This window comes from Gossypium raimondii, chromosome 12 (genome assembly GCF_025698545.1).
Source record: "Gossypium raimondii isolate GPD5lz chromosome 12, ASM2569854v1, whole genome shotgun sequence".
Lineage (NCBI taxonomy): Eukaryota > Viridiplantae > Streptophyta > Magnoliopsida > Malvales > Malvaceae > Gossypium > Gossypium raimondii.
Window position 1 is genome coordinate 53,274,982 of NC_068576.1, and position 14,527 is coordinate 53,289,508.

The following is a 14,527-nucleotide window of genomic DNA, read 5'->3' on the forward strand; positions in this document are numbered from 1 at the left end:
TATGAGAGTAAAGACATGAACAACCCAAGCAAAAGATTACTCGGGATCCAAGACAAGAGAGGAAACAACCTGAAGAAACAGCACCAAACCCAAATAGACTTAGAATCCAATACCCTAACTCCCCCACACTCCCACGCAAACTGCCAGTAACAACCCTATTCCAACTGCCATCCCTCTTTCCTTAAATCCATTTGTTTCTCAATACACAAATCTTAAAAACCAACAAGAGACAAAAAGCAAAGAAACCCCGATCGGCCCTCTTCATTTTATGTCCGAAAAGAGTCTCCGACGACGGCTTCCTAGATGCCGACGACCACGAATTCCGCACCCATCGCCGACTCCAAGGCTACGGACGCCTCCCCCACATCGCCGATCGTTGAGAAGGTCGTCCAAGTACGACAGGATTCTCAAGCGATGTGCTTCTGAACCGTGTCTTTGGAGCAGTATCGGTGAAGATCATCCAAGTAGGAGTAGTTTCGTGGGATCTGAAGCTGAAAGGGCGCCTTTCTTTAGGCCTCATACTTGTACTGACGTCTTCGCTTCTTCCCCTTCTTTGCTGGGTTTTTGTTCTCCTTCTCCTTCTCCTTCTCCAAAGCAAGGTTTCGAGGTATGTTCACTGGTCAAACTTGTTGCCGTCTGTTCTTTTACACTGCTTTTGTTAAAATTCGCAGTATATATTTTAATAAAGTCATTCATGTTAGTAACCCAGAGTTGATTAATCAATTGGGGGTTGAAATCCAATCAAGTAACTGAAGCGTTGATTATAGTACTAGTGTAGAAACTGAAGTGTTGAATTGTTTTGTGAAGTTTGGGAGGCAAGGCTACAACAAAGACGCTAAGGTTGTAATCAATGTATCAGTTGAAGGAAGTCCAGGACCAGTCCGGACCATGGTCAAATTGGGGTCTAGCGTCGAAGACACCATAAAGCTTGTCGTAGACAAGTATGTTGAGGAAGGGAGAACCCCTAAACTTGATTGCAATTCAGGATTGGAACTGCATCATTCTTATTTTAGCCTTCAAAGTAAGCAGCCTCATGGGGTTTTTGTTTGTTTTTTTTAACATTTTGATGCCCATTTTGATTGCTGATGACTGTTAATTGGGTTGAATAGGTTTGGATAAATCACAGTTAATGGGGGATGCTGGAGGCAGAAGCTTCTATCTTAGAAAGAATAGCAGTGGGCATAGTAGCAATGGTGCATCTACTTCTTTTGTTGATCCAGGAAGACCCAACCCTCCTCCTGCATTTCTGGTTCCGGGTTTCATTGCTCGAAAGCTCAGCAAAATCGTAAGGAGAACGCGTCGGCTCTGGCATGCCTTGGTTTGCTTGAAATGATGAGGATAACCTGCAGGAATTCCTGGATCATATATATACCATTATTAGAGTAAGACAACCTATTATATAATGCTGCTCTGAAAAACAACCTTAATCATATACTACCTTATTCTCATACTCCTTTTTTTTGCTTTCTCCCATTCTTTTTAATTGGGATTGGCCTTCTATTATTTACCCTCATTTTGTATGATTTTTTGTATCTTGTAAATTGTATATTACATTCTGAGTTATCAATTTACTTGAAGCACATGATTTGTTGCTACTTTTAACAGTTTAATATCCTCTGTTGCTTTGTTATCAAGCTCCCCCTCCCTCTCTGAGAGGCTAAAAAAGACAGGTGAGTATTGTTTTTGTCATCAGTCATCACATTTCAAAGCAATGAAACGTCTCAAAGCTCATGTCTTTGTGAATGGAATGGAATCATCAATCCATTGGAAATAAAAAAGAAATTAGCTTTATCGCAATCCATTGGAACAGAAGAATAGTAATACACCACGGCTCAAAAATAAAGCAGGTTGATATAAACTAGAAATATCCTCTGCTTCTTTTCAGTTAAAATGTTACACGTATGAGAAAGCGTGTTGTGCTGCTGATGATAAAAAAGGAAGATGCATTTTTGTCATATTCGCTGGCAAAAGCTCAAAATTTTGGTCGGTTCGATGATCTGCAGAGTTATGTTGGGTTTTCGTTTTGATGGTCGGGTAGGGTTAAGTTCGATGATCGGCTCAAAAATTTTCTCAATACTAAACTCCCAAATCGGGAGATTCATACGAAGAAAACAACCCCCAAACACCCTTTTCCTTGTGCATTAAGCCACCAGAGTAAATGCCATATCCAAAGCGAAACAAAAAAGTAAAGAAAAATCTGAAATTTTAACAAAACATAGAAAAAAAGAAAACACTAAAATGGACCTAAAGACATCAGCTTAGGCAAAACGCAATCCTCCTGTAATACCCCAAGATCCAAACACCAGAGGAAGCCATACTTGTGTTAACTTTTACAAAATGTAATCTGTTACTACTACTTGGATTGAACTTGAAGAAAGACCCATCAGCTAAAAATGTAAAATTCAAATCCTTGAGAGAAAAAAAAAAAGAGTTTGTGTTTTAAGTTAGGCCCATTTATACATCTAGTGCACCATGTCAATTGTCAAGACATGTTGATGTTAAAAAAAACCATAAGAATCCAAGAAATTCTTATTGCCCAATCACCAGTAACTGTCTGTAGCCGCCCTCTCTGGCATTTAAATTTAAAAAAATGGTCCGTCAGCAAAAAAATGAGGTTGCTAGTTGCTGCGAGTTTCGGAAACTGGACAGAGCCCATTAATTTGGTCTGCCCCCCAAAGTGATAATTCCATATTGAAACGATTCAATTTACTTTGCAGATCAAATTCATTATTACCATCCCAAACTTAATTCAATGGAACATTCTATTTTGGCATGTACATTAATCTTTTCATTGAATGTTACATGCCAAGCCTATTCACGTGATACATGTACTAAAACATAAATCGTATAGTTCATGAACCTATTAACCATATAATTAATTGGTAATTATCAAATAAACATGGAAAAAAATCATGGTTTCGATTGCTTACCATATATGAGAAATCACTATAAAATAACGAATAGTTGAAATGTTTACAAAACCCATTTCTAATACAAATATTTACTTAATTAAATAAATTCAAACTAATCATCTAATTAGTAATTAGAATTTAAAAATCAATATAGGAATGAGTAATTGATTTGATTTAAGCCTGAGAAAAAGAGCATTAACATCCCATCAATCCCATAGCCATTTTCCCTAATAGAGCCTCTTCAAATCTACTTCTAGGAGACGTACGTACAGTCCAAGAGAGTGAACAATTTCCTGGAAATTTCGCGCTTCCTATTTGCTTTTATTTACAAAAATCCAAAAACCCTTGAAAACAATCATAACGTAACGTAACTTCAATATTTTCCAGCAAAGAAAAAGAAAACCATCAGTTTCTTCTATCATTTAATATCAGCACCATGATTCCTCGTGCTCCAGGTAGCCGGAGACTTAGCTCCATCAGGGTTCTTTCAACCTCCGAGAGAACACAACAAACATTCCCACCAGAACATCATTCCGACATCGTTAAACGGAGAGGAGGCCTTGTCGCAGTCCCGGCAAGGTTGACAACCTCCTCGTCTTCCAGTTTTCCGGTTGTCAACGACGGAATATCCCAAAGGCTGACGAAGTTGCTGCTGAATGTGAATATAGAGAGCAGCTTGGGGCCAGTCCATGTGATTATGCCATCAGATAATACAGTGAATGATTTAATCAAAGCTGCTATAGAAATTTACGTCAAGGAGAAGAGAAGGCCATTGTTAGAGGAAACTGATCCCAAGTTTTTTCAGCTTCACTATTCGCAGTTCTGCCTGGAAAGTAAGTAAATTCTTTCTTTTTCTTTTTCTCTTTTCCAGTTTTCGTCAAATATTTCTGGTTTATATTGTTATTGTAATTGTAAATTAATAACCATATATTTTTCTTTTGTTCGAAATAGCATATCATTTAGTTGATGGTAATTACCTTTTTTATAATTAAACTGCCAAAAAACCAAACGCTATATAAAAAAAATTAATAAACAATTACAATAAGCTTTCTAATTCTATTAATTATAGACCAATTGTTGAATAAAATATTCGAGTTTTTAAGTATTAGTAATTAATTTGTGATTTATGTGATATTATATGAAATGGGCAGGTTTAAGAGCAGGGGAGAAGCTGATCAACTTGGGATCGAGGAATTTCTTTTTGTGTTTGAAGAAGCGCCCATCTTCGTCGGACACTTTCTTATCGGGAAAGGCAAAGTTGGCATCGGAGACTCTGTTTTCTCTGACAAAACTCGGGGAGTTGTTGCTCTAAAACTTTCCCCTTTTTCATTGTAAACCTTAAACTAAAATTTTTAATCCCAATCCATAGTTGAATTAAAGATTATTAAAAAATATTTTAATTAGTTTTTTTAGTCCCGATTCAATCAATTCAAAACTATTCTTCAGATTCTCAATTCAATCAATTTGACCGACAATTTGAGTTCAAATATCCTCGAAGTTAAAGGATTTAGTAACTGTAGTGTAATGAATTGATAACATTGGTGCTCATATTGTAATTTTAAAAATTCAATGATCAAAACATAATTAATTATCTTATATTATTTTAAACATAAAAACATAATTCTTTAATATTTGTGAAGATAAGATGAACAAAGCAACTTATAGATATAAATAATTTTAAATAAACAAATGAAGATGAAGTGGGTTTAGAGGATAGAAAACTTGTGCATTTAAACACAAAATTTTAACTGACATCTATGTCGAGTTTGATACTAAACCATCTTAGATATTTTATTTTGGAATGATTCATAAATATTTATATGTCCAACACATCGATGTGTAAGTATAGGAGTAATCTAGAGGAAACATGGTAGAATATCTATTTATAGGTTTAGAGTTTAGTTTTATATTCTTATTTTTAAGAATTTAATCATGTATTTTTAAATAAAATATACTCTATAATAATATAATTAAAAATAATAATATTTTAATATATTTAAATTTAATAAAATAATTTTAACAGTTGGACTTAAATTTTGAAATTCAAATAATAGGAAAACTAAATTCTTAAAATAAAGTAAAGAGATTAAATTTTAAATTTATGAAAAGTATAGGGACTTATAGCCCATTTTAACCGAAAAATATATAGTCCGAAGCGTCGGACGGTAAAAATCAACAAGCCTTTCGAGTGGTAGAGTCAAACAGTACCTCCGAGGCTACTTTTGGTCGGATTTTTCAGGCGTTTAAGAACTCAGAGCACCAAAAGCAAGCCAAACCAACGCTGTTCGTCCGGCACAGTCGAACCCTGGTTTCGCTTCTGCTGCCCTCCGGACTTTAATCCTCTTACATCGAAACAGAAATCCCAAGCGATAAATAAGACAGAAAAGAAGAAGAAGAAGAGATAGGAAGAGAGGGAGATAAAGGAAGGCATGGGAGATCTATTCATATGGCTTATTTCTTTCTTCATCCTCATTGCCCTTCTTGTTCTCATTGTTTATCAGGTCAGTTCCCTCATTAACCCTAGACTCCATGTTTATTTTGTTTCTGGGTCTGCTTGTAATTTTGCTTTTATCCCTTATATTTGGTTCAAATTATACGATGCTTTGCTATTGGCTTGTTAGATTTTCATTATTTTATTGGTTCTTCCATTTAGTTGCTAGAAAATCACTTAATTATTGCAAGAAATTGCGTCTGTGTTGAGGAAAGGAGAGAAAAAATAGTTCTCTTGGAGTGCATTTATCTGGGTTTGTTGAATTTTGCTGCAAAAAAGGGTGATTTATGAATTATCAGAGAAAAATCTTAGGTTTGAAGTCCTAACTCCTGCTATATATTATCCCACAATTTGATTTTGAGGAACTAGGTGATGGATTTTTTTTGGGATTTGAAACATGAAAGAACTAAAGAAGCTTGGCAACAGAAATCTCTGTGGTGTCTAGCTAATTACTGATGTTATTATTTTGTCTGAAGGTTGTTCTGGTTATATGAGAACAATAAAGAGGTTTAACAGCATGAACATTTTGCTGCAGCTCATGTGCTTGGCTGATTTAGAGTTTGATTACATCAATCCTTACGACTCTTCATCACGGATAAACAAAGTGGTCCTGCCGGAATTTATCCTCCAAGGATTTTTATGTGTATTCTATCTATTAACGGGACATTGGGTCATGGCGCTCTTATGTGGTCCATATTTATACAACAATGTGAGACTGTAAGTTCTTCCCTCATCTTCTTATTCGACCTTTTATTATTTCCCTATTCTGTTTTGAGGAAAAGTTCAAATGGTAGTTTCTCTAGCTTTAATTCACTGTTAATTTCAAATTACTACGTTATGGCTCCCTTGTTTGTTTAGATTGCAATGCTATGTCCTGTATGATTAAGCCCCCGTCTGGTTATCCGGTCTATATTGTTCCATGATCTTGTTTGTTGTGGGCTTTGTGTTCTTAAGACTTGTAATTTCTAACTTGTGCAACGACATGAATAGGTATTAGGTAGCATTGGAGCTTCATGAAAATGGAAACTTTGTTATATGTCTATACTTTGCCTGCATCATGAACGTCCTTGTTGCGAATTTGAGTATTGATTGTTTGCTCTCTTGACCTCTCACCCTCTCTTAGGTTAAATACTCATGCTATAAGCACCAAGTATAAAGAAATGTGTGATTTACCTGATGAGGTGTAATACATATGGGGCTATGGACAATGTTATATCAATAAATAGAAACAATTGAATGCTTTATGGATCTTCACGAGGGAGAAAGGAATCGGACGAGAGTGGACTGATTGGCAGGCATATTAATGACTTTAATTTGGAAACAAACAAATTCCATTGGTCCCAAGCAATATTCTTTGTCCCTTTTGTCAAGTTTATTGGATTTGAGAATTACATTAAGCTAAAAGTTAGCTTTCTTTTGCCCCTTCAATAGATTGCATGGAAGAATGTGGGCATCTTGCGGGATTGTAGTTATTTCTATGCTCTAAATTAAATTTCCTTTTACGATATCAATCATGGATAAGAGCGTCGAGACTCTTAGAGCTTATCAAACATACTCTGTGGAGAAAAGCCAGTATATTGCTATTGGGCTTCATGATTTGTTGAGTGCTTTTGAAAATGTATATGCTTTCTGTTGTTATCAGTTACACACAGAAAAAGCACCTGGTAGACGTTACAGAGATATTTAACATGCTTCCCAGGGAGAAGAAGCAGCGCCTTTTTAAGCTTGGCTATCTTGTCCTTCTCCTCTTTTTCTCCTTATTCTGGTAATTTGTTGTTTTCAGCAATACACAGGTTTCTCATGTTACCTTTTATTCTTAGTAGCTGCTAACATGGGAACTTTTTATATGCATTTGATAGGATGATCTGGTCTACATTAGAAGATATGGACGATTAATCAGAGACAACAGCTTTCTTAACTTAAAGCATTTAGTGCATTGGACATTCACACTCTTTTTTCTTAATCATATTTCAACTTCTGTCTGTTGTAAACTGATATAGCATAAATTTCAAGGTTGTATGATTTGTGAGAATTTCAGTTTATTTTAGTTATATATATATATTCGGGCATTTGTTATTTGTTTAGCCTTGTGCTTGGATTTTGCTCAAGGAGTGAGCTATCTCAATTTATGCTATTCATAAAAATGGAAAATAGAGGCAAAAATTAACAGTTGAACAGACTGAACAGGCTTAATATTTTTTTTATGAATTTTTAATTATTTATTTAATTATTTTTTGTTTGATAGTTGAATAGATCAAACTAGTTGAATTAAGAACTGTTTTGTTCAATCATTGGTTCAGTTATTAAAACACTAAATATCTTTGAGGTTATACCACATCATCATTTGAAATTTTGACCTCTTATTACTCCACCAATGGCCACATCGACCCATCCAATACATGGTGCTTGCCAATGTTCCTTCATCGTAGACGTGCAAGCCCATTTATTAATATGATCCTTGATTTTTCAGGACTTCATCCATACTTCCGCTTTAAATCGTTACAATCCTTTCAAGAAAAACTAGCTAATGACATAAGAAAGTAGCCCATTTCTCATAATTACTTACATAATAAATATAAATATATTGATAAATTCAAAATTTGAAATATTAAAACATTAACTTTACGCTCCTCTAATAATAATTATAGCAAAATTAATATAAAAACCACCACTCTGTCTCAACATCGTCTTCCTCTTCCTCTCCTCCTCCGGTCTCTGACCAAAGCTCTCCCTTGCCGACCAGGAAATTAAATAAGGTAATGTTTGAAGACCTAAGTTATCTGCTCTTTGCTTCTGCATCACTGCCATATTTGATTCTCTGTCTTAAATACTGCTTTTTTTTTTTTACTCCGTCTCCTCCATTCTTTTTTTTTACAAGGTATTGCTTTAGCGGAAATAGCGGACCGTTCTCGCCGCTATTTTCCGTTACACTGCCGTTTTTCAGCCGTGATCGACCGCTGTTGATGTGAAATTTGTTCACACCGCTATTGGGGTCTTTAGCGTTGGCGGACGGCGCCGCTTCCGCTATTTGGAATCCTTTCCTACTAGTAAAAGCTAGATGTTTTTATGTAGGAAGTTTGAAGAAGCTTTTAATCTTTTATGTGAAATGGCAGAAGCTAGGATTGTGCCCAACCACACATGCCATATCATAGATTTGGAATTTGCAACTTTAGTTTTGTGCAAACAGCTCTTCTGGATTCGTGTACTAAGCTAGGTGATATGATAACACAAAATGGGTTTAGGGTTTTTTATTAGATGCCTGAGAAATGTGGTCTCATGGAATTTGATTTTATATGGGTATTTGAAAACTGGGAATTTAGGATAGGCTGAGAGTTTTCTTGATGAGATTATATTATCTTGGAATGCAATTTTATCATGGTATCCCAAATATAGGGAATATGGATCAGATACTTCATTTTAATCCCCAATAATTCCGAACTGAAATTCATCATGTATGATGCATCTAAGTAGATGCTTTTCCTTTTCTATTTTAACTAACTTGCATCCATTTGGCTTTCCACTTACTAAGTACAGGTCTGTGTGGCTGTGTAGCAGTTCAGATTTTAAGGATTCTGCTTCATCATGGTCAACGCCACTAAAGGGCTATTCGTTTCTTGGTAAGATAGATATTTAATGCTATACGAGTATATTTTGATGTTCAATGTTCAGTTGTTGCTTCTTTATCTCTTTCTCCTCTATATAAGTTGTCTATTTGTTGGTTGGGGCAAGCGTAATCCAGTTTTAAATGGAAACATCAGCTTCATTTTGAAGCTCTAAGAACCGTGCTTTCTAAAGCCTTGATTTAGTTCTTGGAATCATATGATTAATTGGAGCTTCTAAATGGGAGATTAAAACCATCCTGTCTAAAGATATTAGTGTGGTGATTCTATTGTTTGTATGGCATTTGGCATTTGATTAGAATTCATTGATGTCACAATCGAAGCAACCCGATCGCTTGTCAGTTTAAATGGTTAAAATGGTGGCATACAAATGTCATTTATTTTATTGCCCCATTATGAAGGCCTAAGAATCTGTGTATTTTGCATCGTGTTTATGTTATTTTTTCCCATCATAGTCGTGTTTAAGGTATTAATATTTGCTCATATAAATTTTGACAAGCTTGTGTATTCGAAGTTTATCAGGTTATCAGTTCCCCTTCTGCATTATAGCTGAAAGATTCCTGTTCCATTATATTTTGCAGTGACATTCCCATGGCACAGTTTATCGTGAATTTGAATGCATCGCTGCCAGCTGCACATAAGTTTATAATACATGTGCTGGATAGCACGCACTTTTTCGTGCAACCTGATGTCGCTGGAATGATACGAAGTGCCATATCTGAGTTCAGAGACCAGAATTCATACGAGAAGCCAACTTGATTCTTGAACTCAATATCCTTTCTTTAATGGAGCTCATATATGAAAAACCAATAAAGAACAACAAAGAAATTCTAATGTATGAGTATGTGCAATTTCTGGCTTCCTATTTTCATTTTGACTTCAGACCCTGATATAATTGAGGGCTATATTTGGATTTGGATTTTGTATTTATTTATATGTTTGGCTATCATTCCAAAGACTTGTTCGAGTATATCATTATCCTTTTGCTGAAATATTAGATGATTGTTAACAGGAGTTATTGCAACTACTAAAATGTAAGAGGATACTAAATTGGTTCCAAGCAATTTTTTCTTTGAAACTCTAGTTATGATTGTGTTTTAAGTAAACTTGTTCGCAGATCTGATTGCATGCTCGGTCGCAAGTTTAGGCTTGGTTGTGTAAGGATTTTCGAACTTTGGGTCTGTTCGGTTAGATCTGAATTTAAATTAAATAATAAAAATTATTTTTTAAAATTTAATTTTAAATATATATAAATATTAATATGAAATTAAAAAATTAAATATTTTTAAAAAAATTATATAATATTTTATATTAGATTAATATAATTTTGGATCTGAACTTAATAAATATGTGCATTTTGTTATCTGAACTTAAAAAATATAAAAATTTAATGATGTGGCACTTTAAAAAGTATATAAATTATATTATCATTTTATATTTATAACAATTTGTTATATAAATCACACGCATATATATATATATATATATATATATATATATTATTACAAAGTCTTAGGTTTCAGCTGACATGACAATTTAAATTTTTGACATGTAGCATATTTATCTTATTGAAAATGGCAACACAATTTATTTGTAAAGTTTTAAAACAACTGGTACCATAAATATGCTTTAAAATACTATTAATTTTTTAACAATTTTTAACTATACTATTTTAAAAATTCAAATAATTTTTTAAATAAAGGTTAGAGTGTAAATTTACCGTCATACTATAGATAAATATTGAAATTAGCCACTATACTTTGTTTTTATTAATATTTGCCGTTGTTTTTTTTTAAATGAGTAAATTTGACACTCAATTTTTATGTTATTGAATTTTACTATTAAACTTTAAATTTTATTAATTTTTACCACCAATTATCGTTTTTAATTAAATTCAATCGCTCAATATTTAAAAATTTTAATAATAAAACTTCTTTCAAATATTTTACTTCAATATTTAATAATAAGTTAATTTATAAAATATAAAAATAATAAATTAGCTTAGATTTTTTAAATTAAAATAAATATTTGAAAAATAGTATATATAAAGTAAATTTTTTTATAAAATAAATGTTTTTATTAATTTTGAAGGTTAAATATTAAGATAAAAAAAAGAAATTTATTAAATTGTTTTCAAATTATTTTAAAGTAAAATTGATTAGAGAATTTCAATCAAGAATTAAACTTGGAGACAAAATTCAATCAAATAAATGTAAAAGGGTAAAGTATCAAAATAGTCACTTTTGTTTACCTCATGTTACATTTTAGTCACTTATGTTTGAAATGTTACATTTTAGTCACTTATGTTAACGTGTTGTAACATTTTAGTCACAGAGCCGTTAATTGTCATTAATGGTGTAACAGTAAGTTGACATGACATGTTAAATCATCATTTCTGTAATGACCCAAATTCAAAGTTATCGGAATAGTGGTTTCGTAACCACAAACCCAATTTAAAGATAAATTTATTTTAATATTTTTGCATGACTATTGATATGATAGGAAAATCGTATGAAAATATCGATGGAAAAATTTTACCGATTTAGTGGTTAGTTAGAAAAAGAAATTATTGAAGAAATTGGGTAAAAATAAGGTATCGAGACCTCAATCTTGTAAAACCGAGTCAAAAATATTTTTATAAATATTTATGAAGTGTTAATAATATGGTATTAAAATTTCATTAGAAAATTTTAATGTTTGGGTAGTCAATTAAGCAAAAAGGACTAAATTGAAAAAGGTGTAAAAGTTACTAGAAGGATTAAATAGCTCAATTGTTAAATGAGAAGGGACATAAATTGAAAATAACCCCAAAAGGAGATATTTTGGGCGGCATACGCTGAGAAAAATCAAGAGAATTGAAGAATTAAGAGTAAAATTGGAATATTGCAAAATTTGCTTTAAAAGTTAGGACTAAAGTGGAATTATCTAGATTCCTCTTTATTTTTCTGCATTCCCATCAGCCAAAAACGTCCTAAGGGTTTCTTCAAGCTGGTTTTTCATAATTTTTGCACCAAGTGAGTTAATCCTTGCCTTTTTCTTGTAATTTTTGTGTTTCTAAGAGTTTTACAACTAGGTCCTATTACTAAATTCATTAGTTTTTAATTTTATGAATGACTTTGAAAGTTGCTATGAATATGTGCTGGGATTTTATGATGAAATAGGATGAAATTGAAGCTTTAATTTGTTTATGAGATGATTTTATTAGGTAATTTCAATAGAAATTGATTTATAGGACCTAATTGTGAAAAGGTTTGGAATTAAAGTCTAGTGCTAAAATTCTGATTTCCAAAGGTTATAAGGTAGTTTAAAGTGATAGAATAAAGTGTTAATTGAGAAAAATCAGCTCAATTGAGAGGTTAATTAAGTAGGGATAAAATTATCATTTATTGAAAGTTTAGGGAAAAATGGTAATTAACATTATACACTAAAACAGTTTTGGACAGCAGCATTAGGTTAACTTTGAAAAATCACCAAAAATTTTAGAAATTGAATTAGAGGATGAATAAAATATGAAATTAAAGTTTATTGAGTCTAGTTTCTTATAAAAGAAATGGTGTAAGCAATGGAATTGTAAATCATGAGATATAATAGGTTTTGTGAGACAAGGTCAGAATGAATTCGGGTTCCCCTGTTCTGACTTTGGAAAATCATTAAAAATTGTAAAAAAAATGATTATGAGTTATACTTTATATGGTTAGAATCCTTAATGAGTCTATTTTCATAAGAAACAAATGGAAACATCATCCAAATTCTGTACTATGAGATAATTAATTTTTAGTGAAGAGAGGTCGGAACTGTCAACAAGTGAAACAGGGGAAACTTTAAAGAATAAACTGTACTTATTGGCTGCAGAAAAAATTCTGAAAATTTTATGATAAGAAGATATGTGAGTCTAGTTTTAGGGAAAATTAACAGATCTTAATTTGGAGTTCAGTAGCTCAAGATATAAATAATTTAGTGACTATGATTCAGTGAGACAGCTTTTAATGCACTATAAATAATAATTGAATTTTAGAGAATGTTACATATGAACATGAAAAGTATTAGATTAATGATTAAATTTATTTATTTAGATCCGGAAAATTCAAATACGAAGCTAGATCGAGGAAAAGAAAAAGTTCGGGATTAGTAGATTTTTATTTACTAACAAGTATCGAGGTAAGTTCGTGTAACTTGAATTATATTCTTAAATGCTTGAAATGTTTGTTATTGTTGTGAATATGAGTTGTATGTTTATTGTATGATAATTGATGAAATATTGATATACTTGATGAAAAGAGGAAATAAACCCCGGTTGAATGAAAGGAAAATTCTATGGATCTCTGAAAAGGAATTGACGGTAAAAAGGATCTAGCCCGGACGGGTGATCCTATTCTGATATAGCCCTCCCGAAGAATATGTGAAAAATGGATTTAGCCCGGACGGGTAATCCGAATTAGGGTCTGAATTTAGCCTGGACTGGTAATTCAAATCCAAGCTCATTAGAGTAATTGTCGTTGCAAGGGATTTAGCCTGGACTGGTAATCCCGACAATACTTTATGAGTTTATATTACAGGGGATTTAGCCTGGACTGGTAATCCCACTGTAAGGATGAGGTTCGCGGGAGTGTGCTCTCTGAAATAGAAATGTGCGCACATGAATATGAATTGACGGACCCGGAATTTGTACACTTAGGTGTACCATCCATCGAAATTCCAAGTAGTTCAACGGGATAAATATGGAAAAATAACAGGGAAATGGAAATCATGGAATTGATGAGCTCATCAATCATGGTATAAATTATTGATACATGGAAATTATTGGACTAATTTGAATGTTGAGTTTGTGCATGATAGGGGAATAATGTATGGAATGGGTGTATGAATGTTTATTACATTGTATGGAAAATATTAGGTAAGTATAATTCTTGTTACATGAGCTTACTAAGCACAAAGTGCTTATCCTGTTTCTTTTTCCCCTGTTTTGTAGTGTTAAGAGCTCGGAGGTCGGATTTGGTCGGAGAAGCATCACACTATCAACGTCAAGATCTCGGTACATAAAGAAACTTAATTTGGAAATCAATGACATGTATAAGCTAGTAAAGTAGATGTTAATGTGGAATGAATGTATGGTTAGCCGTTGGTATAGCTAACAAATTTTGGTTTTGGCATGTGATGAGATTATCTTATGAATACAATAAATCTATCTTGAAAATATGTTGAAATGGATTGGTTGTGTTGGCTTGATCTCTGTTTAAAATTTGCAGGGAGGATTAGATAATTATAAAGGGGTTATACTGAGTTTAAAAAAAAATCAGTAAAATCTGGTAATACCTCGTATCCTATTCTGGCGACGGATACGGGTAAGGGGCGTTACAATTTCAAACAAAAATTTTAGGTTAAATTATACAATTGATCTCTATATTTTTTGTTTTGAGTAATTTAATTTTTTTTCTTTTATGTTCTTTTGACTTTTCTTTATTTTTCATCCTCTTCTACTTCTCCCTTTGTTTTCCTCCTTTCTC

The 14,527-nt window shown here is 32.8% G+C and overlaps 4 protein-coding genes across 4 annotated transcripts; all 4 read left to right on the forward strand.

The window, feature by feature from the left end:
- LOC105765154 (hypothetical protein) lies at positions 1–1,610 on the forward strand. Its single transcript, XM_012584108.2, has 3 exons — positions 1–607; positions 808–1,021; positions 1,110–1,610. Exons 1-3 carry the CDS (start codon positions 269–271, stop codon positions 1,331–1,333), a joined length of 777 nt encoding a protein of 258 aa, XP_012439562.1. The 5' UTR covers positions 1–268; the 3' UTR covers positions 1,334–1,610.
- Positions 1,611–3,221: 1,611 nt separating this feature from the next.
- Positions 3,222–4,315, forward strand: LOC105765155 (hypothetical protein). The gene is made up of 2 exons (XM_012584109.2): positions 3,222–3,745; positions 4,064–4,315. The coding sequence occupies exons 1-2, from the start codon at positions 3,349–3,351 to the stop codon at positions 4,222–4,224; spliced, it is 558 nt and encodes a 185-aa protein (XP_012439563.1). The 5' UTR covers positions 3,222–3,348; the 3' UTR covers positions 4,225–4,315.
- Positions 4,316–5,030: 715 nt separating this feature from the next.
- LOC105765157 (protein cornichon homolog 4) lies at positions 5,031–7,479 on the forward strand. The gene is made up of 4 exons (XM_012584111.2): positions 5,031–5,413; positions 5,939–6,120; positions 7,046–7,168; positions 7,263–7,479. The coding sequence occupies exons 1-4, from the start codon at positions 5,342–5,344 to the stop codon at positions 7,297–7,299; spliced, it is 414 nt and encodes a 137-aa protein (XP_012439565.1). The 5' UTR covers positions 5,031–5,341; the 3' UTR covers positions 7,300–7,479.
- A 442-nt stretch (positions 7,480–7,921) lies between these two features.
- On the forward strand, positions 7,922–9,993 carry LOC105765158 (general transcription and DNA repair factor IIH subunit TFB5). Its single transcript, XM_012584112.2, has 3 exons — positions 7,922–8,159; positions 8,938–9,020; positions 9,605–9,993. The coding sequence occupies exons 2-3, from the start codon at positions 8,986–8,988 to the stop codon at positions 9,780–9,782; spliced, it is 213 nt and encodes a 70-aa protein (XP_012439566.1). The 5' UTR covers positions 7,922–8,159; positions 8,938–8,985; the 3' UTR covers positions 9,783–9,993.
- The last annotated feature ends 4,534 nt before the right edge of the window (positions 9,994–14,527 follow it).